Genomic DNA, 21943 nt, shown 5'->3' on the forward strand with positions numbered 1-21943 from the left:
CTCCATAAGCAGTCTGACTCCCTTTGTCCAAGGGGTAACTCTCATGTCCTATTCTACTAATAGAGGGATGCAGGGTGTACATGAGGTATACAAATAATTATGATGACCCATTGCCCTCCAAGGTGGCTTGATTGAGTCTTTCGAATTCTAAATCCAATCTGTTGTTGGCCAGGGCATTTGATCAGGTGGACACAACAACAACCATAATTTGAGCTAAGTGGTCGCAGTGCATGTCATGAATGATCTTTGTGAAACTTTAAACTAGCTAACTGAATAATGTGCAATGGATAAGTGAACCTTGTGGTTTTGTTTTTCATAGGTACGTACCAGGGCCAGTGGGTTGGCGGTATCCGGCAAGGATATGGAGTTCGGCAGAGTGTCCCCTATGGAATTGCAGCGGTTATACGGTCTCCCCTGAGGACGTCAATAAATTCTCTGCGCAGTGAGCACACCAATGGCACGGCACTCCACCCAGATGCCACCTCCACAAACGTTGGGAGTCCCGCCGTGTCCCGGGGAGGATTTGTACTTATGGCTCACAGTGACGCAGAAATTCTCAAAAGCAAAAAGAAAGGCCTCTTCCGCAGGTCCCTCCTCAGTGGGCTCAAACTGCGCAAATCTGAGTCCAAGAGCTCGCTGGCAAGCCAGAGGAGTAAACAGAGCTCCTTCCGCAGCGAGGCGGGCCTGAGCACTGTCAGCTCTACTGCCAGTGATATCAACTCCACCATCAGCCTCGGGGAGGGTGAAACTGAGCTCTCCGTCATTGAGGACGACATAGATGCCACCACCACTGAGACTTACCTTGGGGAATGGAAAAATGACAAGCGATCGGGCTTTGGGGTAAGCCAGCGTTCGGACGGACTCAAGTATGAGGGGGAATGGGCTTGCAATAAGCGGCATGGCTATGGCTGCATGACCTTCCCCGATGGGACCAAAGAGGAAGGGAAGTACAAGCAGAATGTCCTGGTGAGCGGGAAACGGAAGAACCTGATCCCGCTGAGGGCCAGCAAGATCCGGGAGAAGGTAGACCGTGCTATGGAGGCAGCGGAGAGGGCGGCCAACATCGCCAAGCAAAAAGCAGAGATCGCAGCTTCCAGGTATGCATTGAAGGGCATCTCTTGGGTAAATGTCAGATGCTGATGCACATCAGACTAGAACTGATTCGGCCATACAAAGCAGGCTGGCTCCGTGCCTTGTCCTAACGACTGCTGTCCCAGCAACAGCGGCAGAGCTGCGTTTGTGACCTGCCATGCATTAGAGTGTACTAATTATCTGTGTGGTGCATAGCTGGTTTTCTCTCTCCTCCCTAACAGCAGCTGCCCCTCGACCGACCGTATTCGTCAGCTCTTCTCGTCTGTGCTTTCTATCATTGATCTTCCCTGAGACGTGCTAGTTCTCAGTCATTCACAAATACATGTTTTTAGACTACTTTATACCTGAAAAACTCCTTGGTTTTGGTATAGCGCTGTATGCTACCCTAAAGTTGCCTGGAAGCAACGGGGGGGAATTGAGTGGGGAAAGAGGGTCAGGGAAGGAGGGGACAAGACTGAAAGAATGATGGAGTAGCCTTGTGTACAAGTGTTTCCCAGGCTCACTACTTTTGGTGTCCGGGTCTCTTCCCACTCTCTCTCAAATACAGCAGAGCAGATCCAGTCTTTTCAATTTAGGGGCATTTCTAGAAGTGAATTTTAGGGGGTTGCCCAAGAAGGGCCACAGATAAAAGTGGTGGAGCCACCCATAACGGGAAATCATAAATGTTGTGCGCATGTGTGTAATATACACACATCACCCCTGCCATCACACACAGGCATAAACATATACAAAGTTGTTTAACCATTTAAAGCAGAAGATGAATTTAACATAACTAAGGTCTGTGAAAGTGGTAGTGGTCTTCAGAGAGTTCTCCTCGAAGCACAGATAGACTCCTACGCCCCTTTTCTCCTGATATCTTTCTGAAACCCTCCATCTGCACATCTCACACCTCATCTCGTTCCCCTTAAGCACCATCTTTTCACTGTGTCCTGCGTATAATTCATCGCATCTCCTGTTCGTCACTTTCCCCATACACTGTGCACCCACTCACCTGTACGCACTGCCTTTTCTTTATCTACGCCGTGCCAATATTTCAGCAGTCGTTTACCTCCTTCACACACTTTCCCACAGAATCACCATTACAATTGGCACACCTGACCATTGCTTTGTGCCCTCTGCAGAGAGACCAAGGATTGGATAAGCATGTGTTCTAAATCCCTTCATTACTCACTGACTGGCACTGTGAGGATGTTGCTCTGCCTTCGGCCTGAACTCAGCAGCTCTCAATTGTGGCCTATTATGTACACCCACCTACAACCTGAACTCACAGACATGCAGAGACAGCTCTTTCCACAGTACGCACCATACATGAGTAATGTGTTGCATGAAAAACTACAGGAATGCAACCGCCAGAAAAAATCAAATACTGCCAGGGAATTAAAGAGTAAGTGAAACCTGAAATGTAAACAGGACCGGCTTCACAGTTCCCAGGCTGAGAAGTCAGTGTCTGTCGACTGGTGCTGGAGCTCAAGAGGTGCAGGTTGGATACATACAGATGGAGTACCAGCCAAAGCAGCCCCCGCCCCCACCCCCATGACACCCCAACCTCTCATATCCCATGGCTTCAGTACTGACAGCAATGTCAGAGCACTCTCACAGATAGCCTAGAGCATCTTGCACCATCCCTCTCCAAGACCAGGAATGTGCATTCTCTGAACTACCCAAAGCTGTTCCAATCAGCTCAACTACCCCAATACACTCACGTATCACCAAGGATGTGCCAGTCTTCTTGCTTGTTTCAAAGACATTTCATTTTCTCCAGTGCCACTCTGATGCTTTCCATGTACCCTAATCCTCACACCTCCCCCAGGAATACTCACACTGTCATTTACCATATGGATACATGAATTATCGAACGTAATACAAAATACTCTAATACACCTCATTTTGTCTGCCTTTAGACAACTAGTAAAGCCCAGTCCACCACTCATTTTCTAACATGCCATTATAATAATCCAGTCCCAAGAAATCTATTCTCTTCTCTTTAACTGCAATACTATTCCAATCCATTCATAAGCCCCAAATTACTTCAATAGTGCTATTTACGAGTACATGGAGAATTTACAGTTCTATCTAATATTCTCCATTCATCCTTCAAATCCTCTGATAGACTACAAATATATCTCACTCTTGTAACTTCAACACGAATAGCACAACCCACTCACCAAAGCCAGGGATATTTCAATATTTAAACCTACCTATGGATACTCCTCAAATCTCACATACTTCAAGGATGCTCCAATTATGACACCTACCTGAGATACAGTCATACCCTTCCACCTTTCCCAGGGATACTCCAATCCTCTCACCTGCCGAACATCTGTTCCGCTTCCTACCCCGAGGATACTATCATGTGACTTACCCCCAATAACAGCCTAGCTATCTAACCTGCATCAAGAATAGTCCAATTCTTTCACCTAACCCAAGAATACCCCAGTCCAGTCAACTACCCCAAACATATTCAACTCCTTTCACCTACTTCATGAAAACACCAGTCCTTTGATTTACACCGAGGGTATGCCGGTATTACCCTATGACTTGACAATACTCAAATCCTCACACACACTAGGATATGCTAATCAATTCACCTATCACAAGAAAATATTAATTTATTTAACTACCAAAAGAGTAATTCTAGCCCTTACCTATCCCAGCATACTTGAATCCTTTTACTGTTGCATGAATAATCTAATACTCACTTCGACCATAAGAATACTCCTTAAACCCAAGAAACACTTCAAGAATTGTACTTATCTGCATCAGGGATATTCAAATCCCCTCACCCAGTGTTTAATTTGTAAATTAAGAGGTGCCGGTGCTCAAAGCCCTTCTCTTAAACATGAGACTGCTGTAATTAAATCTGCCAGCACTTAATACCGAGGCAACGTAATTCTGAAGTCATCTCGGGCCTCTTCAATCCATTTACAGCCACCCCTGCCCCTTCAGCTCATCCTGCAACTTTCTACATTCTCCCTTTATGACCCTTTTTAGTTTTTCCTTCTTCCGTCTTTCACATATGTGTCTTTTGCTCGCAGCAAATGCTTGAGGCACAAGAATAAGTCCCGGCCCTCACAAATAAGTGCCGGTGCTCAGCACCGAAAACAACAAGCACAAATTAAGCACTGCCCTCATCTCTCCAGCACTTGTTAACTCTTATAACCTTGTCCAGACATGCTTTACTTCGTTCATCTACCTAGAAGATATACCAGTTCTCTGACACATTGTAGCGCTACAATACCTTCTCCACTTGGCCAAAGTAACATCAGTCAACTCAAAACAGCTAGGGATAGTTGGATCTTTTCTTTTAACCAGGGATTTTCAGTCCTTTCAACTGCCTTAGGGATAAATCAGTATGATGACTTACTAACCCCAGAGGTACCCAGTCCTCCCGCCTTCGCCAGAATACACAAATGCGTCAACACATACATTGGTAATCCAGTCCTTTCACCCACCTCATGAATAACCAGCCCCATGCCATGTAATTTATAGTTAAAGTCCTTTGACTAAGGCCAGTGATTCACTGACTTCACTTGTCTCATCTACCCATGAATTCCGCAGTCTCCTAAGCAATCCAAAGATATTTCAAGCCTTTCATCTATTCCAGACACTGAAACACCCTAATATACCACAGAGCCACTCCTGCCATTTCACCAACTACTGGCTTTCCTAATCCTCCTCAGCTACACACTGATAACTCCACTTATCACAGGTGTGATCAGTTACTCTCACCCATACCTGAGATCCTTCAAGCTACAAAAAAAAGGCAAACATTACTCCAATAGCTAAGCTTCCATACTTTATCCCAGAAATTAGCAGTGCTCTCACCCACCCAAAGGATGCTTCAGCATCCTAAGTTACTCCAGCATATGCAAGTCTTTCAACCCACCACTATGATGGTTCGCTTCTGTGCCATCATGTTCCCTATGTATATCTGAATTCTCAATTACCTGGTGTACTTTAGTCCTGTCACTTACCCCAGGAACACTCATAACCTTTCATCTACTCCAGTGATATTCCGATAACCTCCCCCACGAGATCTACTCCATTACTCTAGTGTTTCTATGGACAGTCCCACTTGCTACCCCCATGAAAACACAGATTATTCTACCCACCATGAGGCATTCCAATCCATCCAAATATTAAGGAATATCTTTCTCCTCCCTCTTACCCTAATTCTCTTTTTCCCCCAGGCATCCTCCAGTCCTTACTCCTGTCCCAGAAATACTACAGTGACGCAGGTTAACCTAGCGATACTCAAATCCTCGTGCCTGTCTCAGATAGACTCTAATAACAGCACCTACAACACCTCAGAGAGACAGCAATAATCTCACAGGCCAAAGGGATACTCGATTTCTCTCCTTCCTCAGAAATAGTCCAGTAATCTCAGCCTTCCGATCAGTAGTCCCATCGTCTCCTGTTCTGCAGAGATACACCAATCACTCCTCTCACCTACCCAGTGTTACCCCAGTACTCCTATTTGTAAAGGGATCCTTCAATACCATCACCTACAACAGAGATGCTCCAGTATTTTAACCATCTCAGTGGAACTCTTGTACTCTTACTTACCAAGGTATACTTATGTCTTTTTAGATATCCCTGGTATACTCCAGTGGGACACTCCCGTAGGCTTACATACCCAATGTGTGCTTTGGTCCTCTCACCTACTACTGCATGCCATCTTTCATCCTGAGATGGAGAATTCATTTGCGCTGTGTTCCAGCCCACCTATACCAAGTAAATGTCAGTCTCTCAGCACACATAGACAACATGCCACTTACCCACTAAAAAAAAGTCTACTGCTCTTAACTCCCAGTCCCCTTTCACCCACCACAGCTCATGTCCACAGACAGGCATCACACAAGCCATCCAGGCTCTCAAGACAAATATGTGCAGTCACTTGCAAATATTGAGGCAATAACATATCTAGGAACACCTCAATATATACACCGCACTGACTGCAGCCCCTTGTCACAGCCGCATCCATATACAACACGGCCCTCATCTACGCGCTAAAACCCCACTTTCAGAATCTACACTGCACTTGACACTGTTGCCTCTCCCCCGACACCAACACTACTCCTTCCAATCTCCCTACTTATAACCTCCCATCCTACAACTTCTCTAAAATCTCGACTGTCGGCTCCCTCCTCAGTGTGCCCTGGTTCTGCTACGGCTTGCCTCCTCGCACAACCCACATTGCCTTGCTTGCCTGTCTCACCATGACATCTGCAGCTGTGCTGGCCCCCATATTCTGCTGCACACATCTGTCAGGCTCTCCCTCTGATCCTGAAGCAGTTAGTCCTGACTTGTTCAGTCCTGGCCATGTGAGCTTCCATATTGAACCATCCTTCATATATGGAATTTAAATTGCTTGCTTCGGGTCTTCTGTTATCTATTGGACTGAAAAATGGAACTGCCAACCCCGGATCACCGTACAGCTACCGTTCAGTATCCCTATGACGTTCTTCTCTGAACCTCTTAAAGGACTAGAGCTCAATTGATTTATCCAATATCTGTCCCTTTTCACCCTAGGCAATCTTAATTTGTCGGGGTTTCAAAACGTTCCCATAGTTCCACTCCTCAAAAAATGCCCTCAGGCTTGTCTCTAATTTCCATGTCCCTCCGTAACCCAGCACCTCTCCTGTATCATCAATTCCCTCAACCTCTTGTGAACATATCAACACTGTTTACTATGTTGTTGTGCTCCTTCTTCATGACTCCCTGGGTGCTACCGGGGGAGCTCTTGATTTACTCTACCCACACCCCTCAAGCTATTCTTTTTCAGGATAATGATGCTTCAGGCTCCCGCCGCCAACCCTCTACTGGGTTCTCTTCTATTCTCACTCTACACCAGAACCATTGCTGCCATAATTTCCTCCATTTCTTTCACTGTTTATACACTGATGATCTCATGATCCTTTTCACTTTTCCTTGTTTCACGCGCTCTCTACAAACTAACATTTCAAACTGTCTTTTGGGTTTTAGATACTGGGTAACACGGTTCTGCATTATGATCAAGAATTTCAAAACTGAAATCACCTTCTTTATCATTTTACCTCCTGGTTTTTCTCTCCTAGCTCTACACTTTCCTTTCCTATCATTTTCCCTTCAGACTTCTTGATTTCCATATGAAACTTGAATCACGCATCAAATCAGTCCTAAAGGGTTTTGCGTCAGCTTACCATTAATAACAATTTCACCTGATAAAGCCTATAATCAACTCATCTTAGTGACAACAAGCTGGATGGCTCCCTGACAGCCACAGGGCACAGTGCCAATTACTCACCCTTGTGTTTAAATTCATACATTGCGCAGTTCCCGCCTACAAATCATAACTGATTTATGTATTATGTGGTGTTTATATAGCTAGCCGAAAGGCAGTGAGGCGCTGTGCTGGTTCAGAGGCAAAACCACAGTCATCATGTCATTGGAGGGTAGCTGGGCTCTGAGAGTGGAAGAGTTTGCATCATGGTGTGTGTCGTCAGTGGTTTCCTAAACTGGAGCAGGATTTGGACTGTCTGCATAGATGGTGGGATGGCATTCCAGTTCCTTGTTGCACACATGATCACGCATCACACTCCATGACTCTATCTACACTCCGCTAACTTCCACCTCCTCACGGTACTTAACCCAGGGTGCTCCCTGTGGGTAAAGATCACTGAATCTTCCCGGTCCATTGCTCTGGAATGCCCTTCCTCTGCACCTCTGAGTTGCCCATTTCCTGTTGGATGCACATTTAACAAATACCTCCCTTGAGGAACATCTTTTTGAGTATTTGGGTCCAGATGGTGGAGACCTTTCTCACACCCCAAGACTCTGTTCAGATCAAGATTTTTATTAAAAAAAAAAAAAAAAAGAAAGAAACACAATTGCCATTTATGTTTTTTCCCAGTGCTTAGGATGATTTGGAGTTAGCAGTGCCTTGATGGCAAGGTGCGGGCAGGCCATAAATGCATTGGGTTTGGATTAGAATGACCACACCTTTGCCCTAGTAATCCACTGTCCTCTCGAGGACCATACAAAATGTAAATATGCAAACATCTATAAAAACCAATATTTAAATATCTATTTGTCTTGGTGTATATGAGACTGTGTCATCTTTCAAAATTCATCTAACATCACATCCTATCTATGCTCTTTCATTTCCTTATATACTATATTTGAAATCATATACAGCCATCCTTCTGTGAGAGGGGCTACCTGATCTTTCAATAAGTGCAAATACACACCCCAGGCGAAATCCAATCTACTAACATCCTGAGAAAGTAAACTTTAATCCTCTCACCTAAACCAGCATACTCCAATTCTTTCATCTTCCCCAGAGTTAACCTAATCCCCTTCTCTACCTCAAATATTCTTTGGTTCTCTCAGCTTCTTCAGTTTACTACAATCATCTTACCCATGTAGGTATGCTCTATTTGTTTTACATATCTCCCTAAACCATTGTCTTAGCACCTACCCCAAAGATGCTCCAATCCTTTAACCTATTTCAAGGAAACTTGAATCTCACAACTACCCCAAAAATGTTCCATCTACTCCTTAGGTACTCCGATCCTCTGACCCATTCTAAAGGTTCTTCAATCATCTCTGCAACCTTTCTTATGGAGCAGTACTCTTACTTACCTTGGGTATATATCAACACTTTAGTGTGCCCTAAGGGTACTCTAATTCTCCCGTCAATCCAATACATGTGCTAATGCTTCCACTTAACCAGGGGATCTTTCTCGCAAATTGCAGATGCACTGAAGTAATCTTACCCACCACTTGGATAATACTTTTCTCTCATTTACCAAATCTTATTCTCTCACCTACCCCAGCGATGTTTTATCTCACCAGAGGGGGACACATTAGTACTGTTACCTGTAATGTAGTTTACATCAAGACTCTAATCAAGACCTTCCTAATCCAGTTTTCCCATTTTCCCCATGGAAGTACGAGTGCTCCCAGCTACCACTGAAATACTCCAATTCTCTCATTTACATGAGGAACTTCTTTAATTTCCCATATGACAGGGAAACTCCAATATAATCATCTGCCACAGGCATACTCACTTGCGCCACCTCAGTAATATTCTGATTGGTTCACTCATTACTGCCACAAAGAACCCTTCAGACCTGCCCAACTACTCCACACTTCTGACGCACCTAGGAAAAGTAAAATCTGTTTACTTACTCCAGGGGTACTGCAATAATCCGACCTATTCCAGAGACATGTCCATACTTTATTTTACAAAACCCCAGCCCTGTCAGCCTCCCTAGTAATATAGCTGTGCTTTATTCTAGCACTTTGAAGACCTCTCACTTACCTCTATAGTACTAACTGACTTTCACTTACCCTATGGATAGCATAATTATTTCATCCATCAGTGTCAAACTTGAATTGAAACTGCTTTAAGGACAATCGAAAACTATCAATCAGTCCACAGTGCTCTCTACTGTCCAAGAATACGTAAGTCCTCTCAGCTGCTTCACTGATACTCCAAGCCACTAGCAAGACTCCAATTTTCATGTCTACCCCACCGAACCTCAATCCTTGTCAACTACCCCATGGATTCTTCATCCTGCTCAACTGAACAAGTAATAGTCCACTCTTTAACCTACTACAATTAAAATACCAGAACTAGGATAAGTCCAATTCCCCACTCTTCTCAGCAATACTACAGGATACCCTCAATTGAGACAGCTCTGGTAGTGATACTTCTGGATTTTCAGCTCCTTAAGATAGAATTCAATCTTCTCGCCCACAGCAGAAATTAGTCAATCATCAAAGCTATTCAAGAGATACTCTGTTTCTTTTACTTTTTCCATGAGAGTATCAATCTCCCCAACAAACTTATAATCTACCTCAGTTCCAGTGATGTTCTGACCCTATTCCAGGCATACTTTGACGGATTTCACTTGCCTCAGAGAGACTTTGCCCCTCTGCTACTTCAAATGCATGTCATCTAACCTGTCCCAGGAGTACTCCATTTCTCTTATGTACTGTGTGGATAAGCCAGTGGACTTTCTCAGCTCAAAGACAGGCCACTCCTTCACACAGCCTAAGATACCCCAATTGAACTGCAGTGGGACACTCCAATCATCGCCCCTATCTAAGGATACTTCAACCACTTCACCTACTACCGGCATATCCTAATATCCAAAGCATACTCCTACCCACTTAGCCATCATAGAGATACTGCACTCATGTCACCCTGTGATATTCCAATCTTTTTGCCACCCCAATGTTATGTTATGTTACATTTATTTAGACCGCTCATCTACAATGATTCTTGTTGCTGTTGAGTATCCGGTTGAACAGTATTGACTAACATTAACCTTTAAAAGGCTCAAAAAGGCAGGAGGATCATGGGGTCAGTAGCCACATTTTCAGACATTTGAGAAATACTGACACACATGCTTCTGTGTGACTTGCAAGACGGCAACACATTAACATTTTGGCAGAAGCAACTGAGAAAGCTTTGCCTTGAAAGGCAGCCTGCCTGACTGTCAAGATTACTAAGCTTGCATGATAGGCTGAGTGCAAGGGGTGTTTAAGTGTATTTCACTTAAACTTCGATGCAATATATCTGGGGCAGATTTTAGAGGGATTTATCTTCTGACAACTAATGGACATTATCCACCTTGACTGATTAGCTTTCCTTCATTCTTTGGTCAGAGTATTTCCTCCCTTCCTTCTGTTTCAAATAGACCGGAGGGTAGCTGCATGCAATGTATAGTGAACCACTCTCCCCTACTAGCTGGATAATTGACCATTTTTATCTGCTCAAACCTGTCACAGAAATATTCACAGAGTATCCCAACCCCCTACGTCAGCAACGCTTCCACACAGGTACTTCATGATTCTCATTTACCTCGGGAATTAGCCAATCATTGCACCCACCTCTGACTACCCCAGCAGTACTCCAATGTGTATACAAACCCAAAATTCACTTCCCCTAGTTAATTTCACCTTCCCTAATGATAATGCAATGACACGTGTCCCTCAGATTCTTCTATTTTCTCACCTAACCTGGTGATACTTCTCACATAGTCTAGGGACTCTAATCATTAGAATGACTCCATCATTAAATTGTTCACCTACCTTGGAAATTCTCTGATGTTCTCACATACCACAGATACTCTAATCTTTTATCCTATTCTAGCGGTTTTGTAATCCTCTCAATGAATCCAAGAGTGCATAAATGCTCTGACCTGCCACAGGGCTATTTCAGTTTTTGGATATGAGTACCTAAACATGGATACTCCAGGTACGTCATCCACCCCAGGGATGATCCAATGTTCTCTCCCACCCAGGACTTCATATCTCTCATCCAACCTAGTGATGCACCATTCCTTTCACCAACCCTATGAATATTTAAACCCTAGGGTTGGTCAAACTATTTAGTCTGTCTATCATATAAATATTCCCCCTCTTGCACACCACAGGATTCTCCAGTCTGTTCACTTGCCACCTGCCTGCAGGTAATACGCAAGTTGGTACTATGTTATGCAACTCCTTTTGCCTACCCAGCAGTGCACCCATACTTGACCAAAAACTACACTGATCGTCTCAGCTACTCCTTTCATTACTGTCACTTACTACAGGAATATGTTAGTACCTGTCCCCACAGGGACAACACTCCAGTTTGCTCACCTCCACCAGGGATTCTGCAATCCTCTTACACACAGATTTACAGCCATTTGCCTACCCTGTACATGCCAGAATTCTATAACCTATCATGGGATACTCTAATCATATTTCCTACTCTAAGGATGTGCCAAAGTGGTCACCTAAACCAAAGGTTCTACATTGATCACTCCAATTCCAATAATGCCTCAGTCCTCTAACCTGTCACATGGATTACTAAATCCTCCTAAACATTCTCTGACTATTTAAATCCACTTTTGTATCAAAGACCTAGCCAATCCTTTCTCCTTCCTGTGTTTACTCTAATTTTCTCTCTTACTCCAAAATTCCTTCAATCCTACCTTCTACCCCAGGGAAACTCAATACTGTTAGATGGCCTATGTAAACTGGAATATTTGCAATCTTTGCAGCTATAATTCAGTTGTCTCTCACAACTACCCGCGAGATACATCAATAGTCTCATTTTTTTAGATATAATTAGACACTCTTAGTTCCCCAGGAATATTAAAATATTTTCACATAATCCAGTGACATTCCTGTCACTCTATGCCCCCTTCCTACCCCAGGAACATTACTGTTATGTCACACATCCGAGGAGGAACACAATTTGCTAATGTACTCCAGAAATACACTGATTCCCCAACATCACCTAGGTCAGTCCAAGCTTTTGTTTGACACACCAGTATAACCCAGTGCTCCTTCCTACTTCAGACATATTTCAATGTTTTCACCTGCTCTAGGGTAACAAAATATTTGTTATTAATCTAGACACTTCCCTCATCAACCATTCATGTAATAAAATGTACACAATAATTTATCATTATTATTAATAAAAACAGATACATCAAAAATATTGTTTAGAATCAAGAAATAGTAATTCTAAAACTCACAACTCCGAACACAGTTTTCTTTAAGGTCCATAACACAACTATTGTAGCACTCTGAGGAACAGAGGGTATGTGCGTCATTATTTGGGAGGCAATGCCAATGTTGCAATCTTGAAATGCAATAGATCCTTCTCATACTAGGCGTTTGACAAGTTCTGAATTTGGAAATGCCCCAATCTAACTTTTTTTACCTTTACCTCCGAACCTCCATGGATGAACTCAACCAGGGCAGTGTTTGTTAAAGTGTGCTATTTACAAATTTCTTTGGCCTTCATTAATGATTTATAAACTGAAGTGCATACAGAATGTGCCATTGCAAGGAAAAGGAGAATAAAGGGAGAATGGAAAATGAGAACAGAAAAAGAGGGATACATCAGTTGTAATTTCTTTCACGTCTCTTTTCAAGCTCTTTATTGTCCCATTCTATTAGTCTGGTCAGACTGCAGAATTGCTCTTTTTGGTCCTTAACTTGAAAGCATATATCGAGAAGGCAGGTATCTTCACAGTAGCATCTGAGCTATGTCACCTAGAAAGAAGATTATCACCTTGTCTGTGATCTCCAGCTGCCTCATACAGTATTTAAATCTCCACTACCTCATCGACCTTATATAAAGTAGGCCAAGGATACTCTGATTTTAATTTCACACAAAGGCAGGCACTTACCTTTCTTAGCCCATCTTGCTTGGTTCTTTGCCAAACTTAAAACATTATTAATTACATCCATGAGTAAACTTCTCCTTTCAAATGAATTTCGGTTTCAGGTGTAAGATTAGGGATTGTTGCCTGTAGCAAAATAAAGGAATTATAGCTTGTCCAAGGTCTTCGCTGACTGTTGGGCTTTAGTTGTTTATTCTGCTTCAAAAACTGTTTTTGATTAATTGATTGAGCTTCAGTTTTGAAAATTCTTTCAGATTTAGGTTTTTAGGTTTCCAGCTATTTTCCAAGTTCTTGCTCATAGGGTGTGGATATATATATATATATATATATATATATATATATACATATATATATATATATAGCACTAGTTAATCCTGTGCTTAAAGATTTTGCAGTAGAAATGGCAAAGGACGTTGTGCCTTTCTAGCTTGGTGTGGGATGTCACTGGGCTGATCCTATGCTTAAAAACGTTGCAAGAAAGTAATTTGAGGTGAACAGATTCAGAGTGTTGCTGGTGTTGTAGGGGGTTCTATGTAGGAGCTGCGTTCTACCTAAACTTGGGAACTACCCAGAGTTCTCTGCTTCCTTTTTTCATAAATAGATAGATCGATAGATAGATCATGGCAGTAAAATTAAATGTGGCCCAGTACCACATTTTTTGGACTAATAAACACACTCACACATTACTAAGTGCAAAGGTTAAATTTTAGCTTTTTACGCACACGTTGCATATTACAATTACTATACAGGTGGAAGCAGTTATCCTAATGGTCACAGCCTCTTAAGTATCATTTTACCCTACTGCACAAATTTACCCCCTTGTGTCCTGATTTTGGTTAAATTGTTTTAAAACAAAGTTGAAAAATGCTGTAGCATAAAACATATGTAGCTGTGTAGAATGTAAAATGATATTTATTACCATTGTTCAGGGAAGAGAGGGGCATCAAGACCCACTTGAAGCTTTGCCTGTCGTGAGTCTGGGTCCCACCTGCACTAAAAAAATAAAATCAATCTCTCTCTCTCTCTCTCTCTCTCTCTCTCTCCCTCTCTCTCTCTCTTCTCTCTCTCCCTCTCTCTCTCTCTCTTCTCTCTCTTCTCTCTCTCTCTCTCTCTCTCTCTCTCTCTCTTTCTCTTTCTCTCCCTCCCTCCCTCCCTTCCCGCTGCATCCGGATGTTTTCCCTTGCACCTGCCATAATTCTAATAAACCTCTCAATGTCTCAGCTATTTGTTTTTTTCTATAGTGAATTCTGCAAGTGTCAGCAGCAGATTGCGTTAATATTTTTGGAAAATCTTAATAGGTATAAGAATTAAGTAAATACAGGATGTTCCCATTTACCCAGACAAAAATGCTTCTCTTTTTCGGTTATGATTTTGAATTTCCTCGTGGTTTTCTTTATTTTTTTTGTAGCATATTATTTTGCTTTAAGAAGCTGTGCTAGGGCAATTAGGACCCTAGCAATTTGGACCATATTTTCTATGAAAAGGAGTACTGATACTTTCTGCTCTCCACTTTTCGGGTATGTTCTGTGATTTCCAGCAAAGTCTGGTAAACACTGGTGTATATATACATGGCCACAAGACAATCTTGCATAACTCTAGGTTGCTGGTGTATTTTCCAGTTGTTAAGCAATGGGCAATTGTGTAACCTCTTCCACACAGTGATTCTGACTATAGGTATGGAACACAAGGTTTAACTATATATTCTTCCTGTGCTGCATTTCTTGCTTCATTGTTACAGTGCATACCCTTGCTCTATGATGAAAATCCCTTTCTGGAAACCTTCTTGTGAAGGGAAGAGAATTCCTCCATCCTCCATCCATTCTTGAACGTGATGTAAATTCCAGTTTGACAGCAGCGGTTGATGAATGTGACTAGTCCAGGAACATCACTTCTCCTAGCACAGCACTAATCAGCGTAGCAACCCTGGGAATACTCTGATTCTTTCCCTTACCCCAGGGCTATCTGGATCCGGTCGCCTACCCCAGATATAATCAAATATGTCTGCCTACACCAGGGACATCTTAATGATACACACTATCCGAGGAAATGAAACACATACTATCAGCAACCATATAGCAAAACTGCCTTACAGATTCAAACTTCTATTCATATGTGGTTTCACGAGCCTGGAAATAACAATTATTAATATTTTTATTTGTTATTTATTATTAAACAACACAATCTTTATTTCAGCCAAATATGGCCATAAAAGATACACACACACATATATATATATATATATATATATATATATATATATATATATATATATATATATATATATTAGATGTATATTAAATAACACACATACTAAAAACACAGAACCATCAGCACCAAAACTATTCCACGTTTCCATAGCACACCTCAATGTTGCAGATTAATCCAGCAGTATAGGACCAGAATTGGTGTAGGCAGGTAATGTCCCTCATGTAACGTGCACAGTGCAAATGAAATTTAAGGTACAATGTGTGAAAAATACAGTTAAAAAAAGCTAAAATACCCAAGCAGTAAAAGGCACACTGGATTCGTATTGCAGGATTTTTAAGTCAAGGATAATGATTACCCCTCCATTGTTCTCCTTGCATGTACGGCGGCCTTAAGAAAAGAGCACACGCTAAAGCAGATATCCGGTGTGTCCAATACTTGCAAATGAAACAAGGCTTCTTTGCACCTACGGTGCCCCAGTGAATTTAAGAGGGGTTTGAGAGAGAGTCATCGTGTGAGGCTATAATGCTTGCAGAAAAGCATTTAATGTAACAGTGACTGTGTATAGGTTCCATCACAAGTATAGGCCGAGGGTGGGGATCTCCCAAAGCACCTAGGGGTTGCCCATGGTCCAGGAGCCACTGAACTGTGCCACCTCTAAAGCGGAACAGAAGGGACCTCTCCCAATCTTTTAATTCCAACGAGAATTTCAGAGTGGGCTCCATGTTGACAAAGGATCTGTAAAAGGTCAATACTGTACCTCCCGCCAACTCAGATTTTAACCTTCTTTCCTCACAAAACTCACATAAAAAGCCTTTTATCCTGAGTTTGCCATCTTGATTTTCTCAGATTGTGTAAATAGGTCAGATAGCCCTAGTGACTGGAATGTTCTAGAAATATAGCTTAACCAGGAAATAGTGCCTAGGCATTGCATTATAACATCTCTGCCTCACTATGCTTGGGGGTTAGTCCAAATATTGATCCAGAGCAGAAGTGGGGCCATTTGTACCTTGTCTTCGATGCATGGCTGGGCTATCTGAGTATGGGTAATACAGCTAGAGGCTGTTGAGGGCAACTGAAATAGCTTCTGGCAAATGCAGTTTTCCACAGACTGAAGGGTTGTACCATTATCGTATCCCCAGATCCCTGCCCCATGTGTGTAAGCCGGGACGAATTGCGCCTTATATATTTTAAGCAGAGGGGCTAAGACCCCTTTTCCTCTTACCCTTCGAAGGTTAAGGATTGGCCCAGCCAATCTGTTCAGCTTAAGGCATGAGCTGGATAATTGGGACTGCCAGGAGCCCGACCTGTTAAAAATTACTCCCATGTAGCTATACGTTTTTACACTGCTCAAAGACTGACTTTGAATAATAAGCCTTCAAGAAAGAGTACTGCTTGGACCACAGGCCATGATCTGTGATTTACCATAGTTTGTTCCCAAATCTAGGCTACTCATGAACTGAACAAAACAGGCCACCAATGTTCTCTGAGCATTGGGAGTCCGGGCTAACAAAACTGAACCATCGGCATACAATAATGCTGGTACCTATCTGTCCTTGACTCTGGGGGTATCTACAGGACTAGCGGTTAGGTAAGAACAAACATCATTGATGTGGAAGATAAATAACAAGGGGGCCAAGACACAGTCCTGGGCACTCTGTGCTAAAGGCAGATTTCCAAAGACAATTCCCTATTTGGGCTCAAGCGCACTTTGGCCACCAAATCATTATGCAGCTTAAACAACAAATTCACCACGGGTGCATCAACGCCCATGTCCAACAGCTTCAGTCACAACTTGGGCCTATTGACTGAATCAAAGCTGTTGAAAGATCTATAAAAGCCCAGTAGAGAGGGCAGTGCCTAACCCGGGCATACTTGTCAACTATTAAGCTCAGGTTAAGACACTGCTCTACTGTACCCAGCCAAGGACGAAACCCAAATTGAAATGGGGAAAGAATGTGACACTCTTGCGCCCATTCAACCAGCGAATAGTAAGTCACCCAAACAATTATTTGGACTGTACTATTCAGTAAATAAATTGGTCTGTAACAGTTAGGGAACATGCAATTGCCTTTTTTTAAAATGGGCACAATGTCGAAAGTTTCCAAGAACTAGGAATTTGTGTGTTCAAGGAACTATTAAAAATGTTGGTAATCAGGGGATCCCAAACGGCGATATTGCATCTTATTCAATTGATTGGGATCGTGTCAGGACCTGGTAACTTACATTATGAACTCTGGCTTATTGCCAATTCTACTTCTAACAGGCGTACCATGACTGGTGATGTATTATTTAACTTCCTACATAGAGAGTTGACCAGTTCGGTATTCTCCTTGAGGTGATAGATTGTCAAGAAATGTGCCTTCCAGTCAGAGTCTAAGATGTTGCATTGAACCAGAGGGATTTCAGGGGTGTCCCTAGCTCGAATTCTATTGGCTTCATCCCAAAATGATTTACTATTACCACCAACTGCTACAAATTCCAGCTTTCCCAATCCTGCTTATGCAGGGTCTCCTTCCTAGTTGTGAGTGCAAACGTATATGCCTGTTGGGCGGCTCTTACCTCAGCCACTATTCTCGGGGAGGCAACCAATGCACGCTGTAGAAACCGATTGGCTGCTGAACAAGCCCCATCAAACCACCGTGGGTTTGCCTTATTTGCCCGCACAGGTTTGAGGAGGAATTGTCTAATGGCTTGACTTAAAGTGTCAAAATGGACCAATAAAACATTGCCACTGGTAGCTGGCAAGCAGTTGAGGAATAACCCCTGATGTTTGTTCAGAAGTTGACCCAAAGTTCCTAAAGGGTCTTTAAGGTGCCAAACTAACTTTAACCCATCTGTAGAGTGCTGTGTAGGGATAATGTTAAAGTTGGGTTTAATCCTGCTTATAGGTAAATGCTCTATAGCAGACAAGGCATATGGTCCCCCCCACCCAGTCTGAACAATCTCCCTGCTGATGAATTGCTGTATCAGGTTCCTAGTTACAAAGATATAATAGATGATGGACGGTGGTCCATGTCCCCTGTAGGTTGGCTGAGGATGCTCTTCCTCACTTAGGGTTGCGATTAAATTAATCAAGTCGTGCTCAGCCAAGTAACTCGCCAGCTCCACTGCCCTCGCTTCGCTAAGGTCCTCCATGGTTTCCACCTCCTGAGCTCCTCCCAACCACGCAGGACCTAGTAATTTGGCATTGAAAACACCACACAACCCAATAGGAGCCTGCGTCTTCGATCTTCCCTGCAAATTGGAAAGAAAGGTAAACAACTGCATGAAGAAAATTCATGCAGAATTCACAAATTCATTATTATAAAAATTGACCAGATAAAAAGTAAAACGTGAGAGGCTGTCTTTAATTTGTAGCACTTTGAAGGTGGCACACAGAGAAGATAGGCGAAACGTCCACACCTGAAGTAACATGAACCCAGGAAGAAAGATCTCCCATAGCCCTTCCCAAGGTAACGGGGATTGCTTGTCTGTGATAACACGCATACCCTTCAAATAGGATGGAAAAAGTGTCCCAAATCTTCTGAAGGACAATGATGTTGTACTTGTGGATAAATGCCCACCAGTCTGGAATGTCTATTTTCCCTTTAAAACCTGCTACGTTCCAGCTCAGAAGGCCATAATTGTGGCTGTGTTAGTGCCAGCAATATCGCTCTCATGAAAAACAAAGGTTTGCTGAGTGGTGGTAACACAAATGGGTCCTTCCACTGATGAGTCAGTCTATATCCGCAATGGCTTCAAATTTGTTGACTGTGGGAATGGTGAAGGAAGGTGTCAACCTCTGGGGAAAGGCTGAAGAGCCATGGTGGTGAGCCCTAGATGGAGCCTATAATGGGTGAGAGACATGAAAATGAGGCTGTGCTGGGCATTAATGGCCATTACTACCTTTGAATGAGCTGGGTGGCAAATTGACAGGCGGTGGAATTAGTACCCAACAAGCTAGGACCCACGCCACCACATGGGGGTAGTGCTAGTGCCTAAGGGCAATATCCTTTTGGTAAGCGAGATTTTCGTACTAATGACATTTACGCCATGCTCCAACATGTGATCAATAGAGTTGTTTTTGCCGTATGGAGTGGTGGCCCCGCTAACAGTGTTCTTCTTTCTCCCCATGGTTATTAAAGAATGAGGGTTCACTGAAAAGAGTTTGCACTAAAGTGACATCCAAAGGCACAGGAACTTAATCGGAAGCTTGCTACCAGTGAACAGTGCTTTTGTGGATTTTAAAAGTGAATAAGCAAGGTTGTACCTTTTAGGCAGAAAAACCCAGAGACATGGCCCAACCCAGCCTCTTCCAGCAGATGACGGGTGAAGACGAGTCCCGTCTTTACCCAGGTACGTGGCTGGACATGTCCCACTCTGTATGACTCTTCTGTGCTTTAAAGTGCTTATCCAGTTGCCCCGCCTTTCCACAGTGTAGACTGGGGGATGTAGTCCCACCTCAGGCAAGTCAGCAAAACCAAAGTCCTGGCTGGAGCGGCAGGAACACACCTGCACTGCGGGACTCTTTGGCGTTTTAAAGCGCATATCCAGTTGCCCCACCTATCAACTGTTAAATATAGGACACGGCAGCTGCATAACTATATCCCTCAAAGTTATGGAATGTCTAACCACCAACATCCAAAGAATGGTACAGTGTTCATATTTGTTTTGTGCACCTTGTTTGCTCATATTAATTTCAAAATCAAAGAATGATATGCCAGATGTACGAAATTCCCTGTTTGCGATTTCCTAATAGTGAATTTTAGCGATTCGCTATTAAAACAGTGGGTTTGACACAGTTAGCGATTTGCAGTGGGTCGCAATATTCATGAGGCAATTTGCATGCATGTAAATGGCTACAATCACAGGGATGGTGGACTGCTGAGCTCAGCAGACCTCCATGTCTGTGACTGCTTTTTCAATAAAGCAATCTTTTTTTGTAATGCAGCCCATTTTCCTTAAAGGAAAATGGTATGTATTACAAAATAACAAATGAAAAGTTTCCTTTTCATTTTTTTAAGAGCAGGCAGTGGTCCCTGGGACCACTGCCTGGTCTTAAAATGTTTTTGCACCCTCATTCGCAAAGGTGAAGGAGTCCCTTGGGGACCCCTTCCCATTTGCGAATGGCTTACACCAACTTGAAGTTTGTGCTAACTGCGAATGGTTTGCGATGGCATTCCCGGCCGTAAAGCATTCCTACATACCAGTGCAACCCTTTATTAGGAAGGGACACCCTTGGCACAACCCTTCCTAATACCAAATCACTACCCATTTTGCGTTTCTCTAATAGATTACCGAATCACAAAATAGAGTGTTGTACATTCAAAAATGTTTTATCTGTTCTCAAACAACCCGATTCTGGGTATCGGGCGGTTTGCAAACAGAAAAAAGCTTCCTACATCTGACCCCAAGTTCCTTGAAAAAGACCTTCAGACAAAAATCAAAGGATAGACTGAAGTAAAAATAAAAAGTGCATAAGGGTTGCCATCTTTACTAATTTTATTTGCCCTCCCAATAAAAGGGAGAGCATTGACATTCATCTTGATAGAGACTTGTAATCCTAAATTCAGGACGTGCATGGACGATACCAAGATTCACATTTGAATCAAGAACCGCACACCGATGCATGCTAGATTAGCTAAGCGTCCAGTCAAGACCACTTTTGGATGAGGAAAGGTCTCAGTGTTGTGATTGGATGAGTTTTATCATTTCACTGCAAAATTGATGAGTTTTTTATTTTATTTTACATTTATCGCTTAATGGGAGTGCCAGTGTTTCTTAGCTCTCTTACCGCTTTCCACCATTCCCCGAACGAGCTCTGTTTTCATCCCTCTCTCTATCAACTTCCCAATGCTGGCCACTCCACTCCCTACCAGCTCTCCATGTTCAGTTTTTATTATTAATTATTTTTATTATTAATAATTTTTATTTTTTTTGTGAGCGCCCAGCATCTACAAAGTGCTGCCGATCTGCACACGTTGTCTTTGCACTCCGCAGAACTAGTCTTTCCTGTTTTTTATTTAAATTTTTTCGGTTACCAATCTAGCAAGGCAGTCACCATGTTAGATCTGTAAATTAAAAATAGCTACGCCTCTCACGACTTGTGCACAAGCTACAAGGGATATGTATGCATGCTCCAAGACACATATGCGTGCATCAGTAGCCATCTTGGAATGGGATTTATTTAGTAGAAAACCAACTCCAGGTTTTCTAGCCACGTGTGGGGATGCTTCTTGATGCATAAACATGCACACAAGCCAATGGTTAGGCCTTTGATTTTGCCAGTGCTTGTTGACATTGAATTCTAAACATAACTTATACGTGTAGCACATGACAGACCTGTCTACCCGCTGAGCCTCACTCGTTGTTGCTGTGTCCTAGGAAGAGGGTTGTTCTCTGAAAGAAAATACACGTTGATTCCCAAAAACTGAGCAGAAGTTGAAAGGGGGTGGCTATAGACAAACAATGCGCAGCTACAGTGCGGCAGG

At 42.8% G+C, this 21943-nt stretch overlaps 1 protein-coding gene across 1 annotated transcript in view; it reads left to right on the forward strand.

The window, feature by feature from the left end:
- Positions 1-21943, forward strand: part of JPH3 (junctophilin 3) — a 551692-nt gene that overhangs the window by 190318 nt on the left and 339431 nt on the right. The window contains exon 2 of the mRNA XM_069217200.1: positions 320-1097. Within this exon, the coding sequence (XP_069073301.1) occupies positions 320-1097 (778 nt within the window). The remainder of the gene's footprint in view (positions 1-319; positions 1098-21943) is intronic.

The sequence above is a fragment of the Pleurodeles waltl genome, chromosome 12 (assembly GCF_031143425.1).
Source record: "Pleurodeles waltl isolate 20211129_DDA chromosome 12, aPleWal1.hap1.20221129, whole genome shotgun sequence".
Taxonomy (NCBI): Eukaryota; Metazoa; Chordata; class Amphibia; order Caudata; family Salamandridae; genus Pleurodeles; species Pleurodeles waltl.